This window comes from Canis lupus, chromosome X (assembly GCF_003254725.2).
Source record: "Canis lupus dingo isolate Sandy chromosome X, ASM325472v2, whole genome shotgun sequence".
NCBI lineage: Eukaryota > Metazoa > Chordata > Mammalia > Carnivora > Canidae > Canis > Canis lupus.
Window position 1 is genome coordinate 8,213,083 of NC_064281.1, and position 7,903 is coordinate 8,220,985.

Below are 7,903 nucleotides of genomic sequence, written 5' to 3' on the forward strand. Positions count from 1 at the left end.
TCTTTTTTAAAAAAATAAAATCTTTAAAAAAAGAAGCAGCAGCATTGCAACTTTTTTTTTTTTAAGATTTTATCTATCCATTCATAGAGACACAGAGAGAGAGAGAGAGGCAGAGACACAGGCAGAGGAAGAAGCAGGCTCCATGCAGGGAGCCCGACGTGGGACTTGATCCCAGGTCTCCGGGATCACACCCGGGGCTGTTGGGGGCGCCAAACCACTACACCACCAAGGCTGCCTGCATTGCAACTTTTTTTAAAGGTACACTACAACTTTTTATGAGAACATTCATTAGCCACAAGACACATTCTTAGAATGCAGTCTGCAAAAAAAAAAAAAAAAGAATGCAGTCTGCATATTACTCAAGACTAAACATTTTCTTTAAAGTGTCTAGCTGTAAGGCCATAGGTCGTTCCTAATTTATAAATGGGTTGTTTCAGAAATTCACTTAGAGTTTCTAACACAGAGCTTCCAATTGAAACTGTATCATAAATGGTTATTAGATTTACCGTTCATCTCCAAAGCCTATTTAATTCTGAATATATACATTTTAACTGCGCCATCATTTATGTCTTCTTGTCCGGGCAAAAATGCATTGTCACTGTGGAAGGTCCAGGTCATCAATATCACCAAAAGTAGCAGTATAAATCACACTGGTGCCAATCACTTAACTTCCTACCAATGTAGAAGAGATGTGACCAGGAGAGTTTGGGCTGCACCAGGGTTTGTCAGACTGCATAGCAAGAAGCTTAACAGTTAGGCAGCAGGATTGGTTAACTCAGTGAGTCAGAGGCTAGACAAAGTATGGAGGATAGAGCTAAGCCCACCCCTAGCTTTTTGCCATTATTGTCAGAGTATCCGGGATGGCTGCAGCACTTAACCACATTCCCATACAGACAATAAAAGCCCCAGGACGAAAAGGAGAGAGTTTATGCCACAATGATCTCTCCTTCGGGGAGAGGGAGAGGAATGTTGTTTTCCAGAAGTGTTTCTGCCCCCACCTGCAAACTTTCCCACACTGTGACAACTTCTCTGGTTGGCCAGGAGTGTATCACATGGCCATGCTGAACCCAACCAGTGCAAGAGCAAAGGCTCTCATCACTACTGGCACAGTGGAATCCCCTCGGAGGTTTGGAAACAAAATTCCAGTTCTTAGGAACAGTAGGTTTTAAGAGTTGTGCAGCCACTCTGGAAAACTGTGTGGAGGTTCCTCAAAGAGTTAAAAATAGAGCTGCCCTATGACCCAGCAACTGCACTGCTGGGGATTTACCCCAAAGATACAGATGCAGTGAAACGCCAGGACACCTGCACCCCGATGTTTCTAGCAGCAATGTCCACAGTAGCCACACTGTGGAAGGAGTCTCGGTGTCCATTGAGAGATGAATGGATGAAGAAGCTGTGGTCTATGGATACAATGGAATATTCCTCAGCCGTTAGAAACGACAAATACCCACCATTTGCTTCAACGTGGATGGAACTGGAGGGGATTATGCTGAATGCAATGAGTCAATCGGAGAAGGACAAACATTATATGTTCTCATTCATTTGGGGAATATAAATAATAGTGAAAGGGAATGGAAGGGAAGGGAGAAGAATTGGGTAGGAAATATCAGAAAGGGAGACAGAACATAAAGACTCCTAACTCTGGGAAACGAACTAGGGGTGGGGGTGACTGGGTGATGGGCGCTGAGGGGGGCACTTGACGGGATGAGCACTAGGTGTTACTCTGTATGTTGGCAAATTGAACACCAATAAAAAATAAATTTATTATTAAAAATAAATAAAAATAAATAAATAAAAGTTGCACACCTGTTGCAAGAGTATACTTAGAGTCTTGCCCTAGTGCATTAGCCTAATCAAGTGTCCTCCTTGCACGGGCTTCGGGGCTCTGCCGGCAGCGGCGGGGCAGGAACAGCCATGTAGACACAGCTTGCCGCACGTAAGAGAAGGGGTGTCTGCAGGCCGATCACCCAGTAGGTGACGTATAATGACAAGCTTAAAAGATTTGTTAGAAGACATGTGATGGCTTCATAACGCAACTACAACGTGTACAATGTAGACATCTTAATCCGTAATGCTTGCAAAAGCTGGGAAATGAAAAAAATACCTCATAAATTTCAGCTCCAAAGTGTTATTAAAGGCAGCCCCAGTGGCCCAGCGGTTTAGTGCCACCTGCAGCTCAAGGCGTGATCCTGGAGACTCGGGATCGAGTCCCACATCGGGCTCCCTGTATGGTGCCTGTTTTTCCATCTGCCTCTCTCTCTCTCTGTGTATCTATGAATAAATAAATAAAATCTTTAAAAAAACAACAACAAGAAAGTGTTGTTAAACACAAAAACCATTAGACCGAAGTTGTTATGATGTGATGACGGCCTACGTAGGCAGACCAAAATCAGCGTGGAAACGCCTCGAGGTTATGAAGTCAAAACACTAAGAAGCAGCGACGACAAGCGCAGCCAAAGCCACTTGAAGCGACGGCCAGACCCTCACTTCCGCTGCTTCCCGGTAAAATCTCTCGCCTGAGCTCCTGGAGGCGGGGCCCGCCTGACCACTTCCGGTTCCGCTGCCACATTCAAAGTGATTCCCCCTCAAATAAAGCCTTAAGGTCTGCAACATGCGTCAGCTTCTCTTTTCACAGTTGGCATCTCCGGAGCGGGAAGCGAAGGGGACCCCAAGGGCCCCCGGGAACACGGAGCCACAAGCATGGGTACCTGCCGAGCCCCTGGAGCTCGCGCCGACGGCGGGCAAGTCCCTCTCAGAGCTCCGCAGCCTTCGCCGCGCCGCTCCCGGCATCAGGGGCTTTCTGACGTCACCTGAGCGTTTGTTTCTCGGGTCAGGATCCAGAAAGCAGCCGCAGCTGGACGGCGTCCGACTTCAAAGCCAGACCGAGTGCGGGACGGACGGGTTCCGCCTCCGATAGGTCCGGGACCGACTGGGTCCGACTTCGAAGCCGGCCCGGAGGCAGCGTGAGGCCCCCGGTGGACGAGGTTCGGCCCGGAGGCGGACCAAGCGTCAAAGATAATCCTCAACTAGTGGCCAGAGTGGGGAACTCGGAACCATCTCAGATACCCCTACCAATTTCCGAGGTGCCCCAGAGAAATCGGGGACTTGCACAGGCCCTCACTACAACCGGTGAAGAGAACATTGGGCACTTTCTGGTGGCGACGATAAGACCCGCCGGCACCGCCCGCTCGCCCCGAGCACGCGCGAAGCATCCCGGGAAAACTGGTGCAGGCCCGCCGAGGGCAGCCGCTCTTCCCACAGGCAGCTCGCCCACACCTCTGTGTGTCACCTGCTGGAGAGAAGAAGGTAAACGTCACGTTTTCCCCTCCTTCCCAAAATCAGATCAACACAGGAAAATACGGGTTACCCATGCTTCCTCACCTAAGGACAGCTGTCGCTGGCTACATAAGCCTGCGCCGAAACGTGCATTGCACCCCACTTGCAGCTGGGTCCTGCCAACTGTCACAAGGCCCCAGTAAGTCCAGCTCTCAGGGGCACCGTCCAGATCCCCATTCTATTGGTTATCTTTGGGAGTGGCCCCAGGGTCTTGGCAAAGGAGTATCTTTTGCACCTCACCTTGCTGACGATCCCTCTTGGCTCCGTGGGGTTCAATACTAGCAGGAATATTTACTCTTTGTCCAAGCTGAAACCTGACAAGATACTCAAAAGGATTATTATTTTTTTTTAAAGTAGCACTACAGTCATAAATACATCAAATTGGAGGCTGATACTCAGAGCCTGATAGGAACGCTTTTTAAAGGACTTCTCCCCAAAGCTAAAATGAAAATGTATACCCAGAGGGAAAGAACAGCATTCTGAAGCCACTGTGGAAGGATTTACTAAAATGTTAAGAGGGGTGCTTGGGTGGCACAGCTGGTTAAGTGTCCAACTCTTATTTTGACTCAGGTCATGACCTCAGGCTCATGAGATGGAAACTTGGGGACAGGCTCCATGCTCAATACAGAGTCAGCTTGAGACTCTCTTCCTCCCCCTTTGTAGCTCCCCCCCCTCATTGTCTCTCTCTCTCTCTCTCAAATAAATTTTTAAAAATTAAAACAAAAACAAAAAATAAAATGAATTTTTAAGGGGCACCTTGGTGACTCGGTGGTTGACCATCTACCTTAGGCTTCCATCATGATCCCAGGGTCCTGGGATTGAGTCCTTCATCAGGCTCCCCACAGTGAGCCTGCTTTTCCCTCTGCCTATGACTGCCTTTGTGTCTCTCATGAGTAAATAAATAAAATCTTTAAAAGAAAAACAAATAAAATTTTAAAATGAATGTTTTAAAGAAACCCACCTCTAGGAAGCAAACCACAAGACACTCTTAACTATACAGAACAAACAGGATTGCTAGAGGGGAGGAGGATGTACACATGTGCTAAATAGGTGACAGGCATTAAGGATGAACACTGGGTTTTTTTTTAAAACACTTTATTTATTTATTCATTAAAGACACACACCAAGACAGAGGCAGAGACACAGGCAGAGGGAAAAGCAGGATCCATGCCGGGAGCCTGATGTGGGACTCGATCCCCAGTCTCCAGGATCACGCCCTGGGCCAAAGGCAGGCGCCAAACCACTGAGCCACCCAGGGATTCCCCCCAACACTGGGTGTTATATGTAAGTGATGAATCACTAAATTCTCCAGAAACCAATAAATACTACACTATATGTTAACTAACTTGAATTTAAATTTAAAAAATAAAAATAAACCTAGCTCTAAATCTAGAACATACAAATCTTTTGATTACCATCTTAATTGCAGATCTTCTCCCTGACATAAAGAAGCAAATGGAGGATAATGTTGCATGGCTGAGTCAGTGGCTAGATATCATTCAGATTGCAACCGAATTCTTTAAGTAATTAAAAACTATACTTCTCTTACAATTCGAGTCTTTACAAGAACAGAAATGCAGCTCTAGAAACCATTCACAGCCACTTATACTTTTTACTACCAATCCCAAACTCTCCCTTATTCATCTCAAAAGGCTTTTTACAATATTGTGAAAAGATCTTTTACAATATCTGGATTTAGAAAACAAAAGCTGTTCTTGGAGAAACATTCTTTCTCTGTGCCTTTGAGATGCAAATGGCTACCCAGATTTTTCTAGGAACCCAGAGCCATCTCTTGAAGTGCAAACTTCAGGGAGATAATTCTTATCAGAAAAACAAAAAAGAAGCTATTTGGAAATTAGGTGAATGAAAAATCTCAAACATTTTTTCCCACAAATATTAGTAAAAGCTTTAGCCATCTGAGCAGGTAACCTTAACTTATTCTATCAGAAACACAATTTAGATACAACCATTCTTTTTTAAACTAGTGAGTTTTTGTGAAAAAATAAAAAATAAAAATAAATAAACTAGTGAATTTTGCATGATCATACCTGTCTCGTGGCTGAAATTTTTAAATGGAAAGCTATAAGATCTCTGTGTCTCTGTATGCCTGCTATAGATGTGATACTTTCCAGATGATATTCCAAACTAATTCGTAAAAAGTTTTATTTAATGGGCTTAAAGACAAACAAGTATTTATATAAATCAAACATACTCTCAGAAATAAACTAACCCAAATGTTTTTCAAGTTCACATGATCTAGAATAATCTTCAGTCAATAAAATCTAGTTTAAGTTTACTGGTTTAATTAAAACAGGAATGTCTTTAGAATTATCGGCATGAAGCAAAATACTTGAATTCTATCTAGGTTTCCTAAAAGTCAAATAAGCTAACATGTTATCACTGTTACAGGATGTGTCAGCAAGAATGGTTAGCTATTTAATGTCTCATGAAATTTTCATGAGTAATCTAAACATAATTAAGAACACGTAAAATTAAATAAATGTAAGTAAAAGTTCATAAATATAATTTTCAATAATAAATATTCTATATGAAAAGAATAAATATTCTATATGGTATGTCTACTTAGCTAGTTTCCAAAATCTTTTTGAGAACTTGAAACCCTAGTTATACTGAGATAAGTTAAATGATGGCTACTCGTTGAGTATCTCGATCATTCCAAATATGATAAAATAATACTAAAACATTACTGAACATAGGTTTATCCACTTTTGGCTTTCTTTTACAGAGGAACTAAAGATATTTGGATTTATGAGTAAACATCTTTAGTGTCACATTTTAAATTTTACTATGAGGAAGAATATACTTCTAGAAATTATGAGATATATTTATAAATTTCCCAAACCACAGAATGCTAGTGTAACTGAAAGTCCACATTGCTTATTTCTTGGTTTTCACTAGGAATAAAAGATTCTAAAGGTTAATCATTCTAATGACATATGTAATTAAAACTACTTGGAAGGGGCACCTGGCTGGGTCAGTCAGGGGAGCATGGGACTCTTGATCTCGGGGGCATGAATTCAAGCCCTATGTGGGGTGCAAAGATTCCTTCTTAAATAAATAACACTTAAAAAAACCACTTGGAAATAATAAGGGTGAAAGGAAACTACCCTATACTCCTGAAATCAGTGTTACATATATGTAACATATATATAACATATATATACATATGTTAGCTAACTACAATGTAAATAAAAAATGGATACAAAAAAAAAAAAAAGGAAACTACTGTGTATCTGTAACCTGAACTAGATGTTGGATTCCCCTAGTTTCCTCAAACATCTGGCTGCAACTCTCCAGACTAACATTTCCAATTTTCTCCCACCCTTCTGATTTGGAATCACTAAGAACAAAGGCTGCCCTTGAACCTCCTCGGTAGAAACCAGACCCAGTCCTCGCTGCCAAGACCACAGCCAAACTTCAGGGACTTGAACGTGGGTCCACTTCTCACAATTAAAAAGGGCTCCTCCAGACTCTTGGAACTAACTGCACACCAGCTGGAGATAGAAAGTTAGCGTTGACTAGGGAGGTTCCTCCTCAGAAGCAGATGGCCTCTTGAAGTGGCCAGCTCCCCCAAGATCATGGACTAAGATCTTCATCTCCACTATGAACCTTTATTCCTCTTGCCTTTCTGCTACTTGCCTCTTCTGTTAATGCACAAGAATGCTCCTTAACTCGGGCAACTATTGCTGAATCTACTGCTGAGTCCATAGCTACACAAGAAAGTATCTAGACTCTTCTTGCTAAGATGGTTTCAAGGCTATGAAATAAAACACTAAGGGTAACCAACCACAAACAGCCAACTGTTCTTTACACAATAGCCAATCAGGAACTTCCTTATTTCTGCCTTTTTCTCTGTAAACATCTCTGAGCTCCTGGCACGGAAGTACTCCTAAGTGCTTCCAGTTTGGTGCTACCTGATTCCAATAGATTTTTGCTCAGATTCTTAAATATTCGCAACATGCTTCAGTTTATTATTTAACAAGAGAGACTTCTTCTCTGGAGCCCTGACACTCTCCTTCCTCTTAGGGAGATGTAAGCACCTGTGTCTTCTCTCACGAGAACTGCTCCATCAGGGAGCAGGCATGATGCTTACACTCCCTTGCATACTGCTGTGTCCTTTCTGAATGTGTCTTATGGCCAAGAGTAGTATCTGTCTTCTACTTTGTATCTAGCATCCAGTACACTGGAAGCTCAATAAGTATTTGTTAGATGGGGTGCCTGGCTGGCTCAGCAGATAGAGCATGTGACTCTTGATCTCAGGGTTGTAAGTTCAAGTCCCCATGCTGGGCATAGAGATGACTTTAAAAAATGTATTTGTTGAATGAATGAGGTCAAGGAGAAATGGCCAAGAAATGCCTAATATTAATGGCAAGCATTTACCTAATGCTTATTATATGGCAGGCACTACACAAATTCATGTACGCTGAGTAGATTTATTCCTCAAACAACCCAGTGAGGTAGGAGCCACTGTTAAATGTAAGGAAACTGCATCACAGATTAATCACTTGTCTAAGGTCACAAACTAGAAGTGACAAGTGTAGCACTG

The 7,903-nt window shown here is 42.8% G+C and overlaps 1 protein-coding gene across 1 annotated transcript; it reads left to right on the plus strand.

Moving 5' to 3' along the window:
* Nucleotides 1-860: 860 nt before the first annotated feature.
* LOC112651857 (uncharacterized) lies at nt 861-7,132 on the plus strand. Its single transcript, XM_025435177.3, has 5 exons — nt 861-1,126; nt 2,379-2,502; nt 2,636-2,745; nt 2,816-3,306; nt 6,703-7,132. The coding sequence occupies exons 1-5, from the start codon at nt 861-863 to the stop codon at nt 6,867-6,869; spliced, it is 1,158 nt and encodes a 385-aa protein (XP_025290962.3). The 3' UTR covers nt 6,870-7,132.
* The last annotated feature ends 771 nt before the right edge of the window (nt 7,133-7,903 follow it).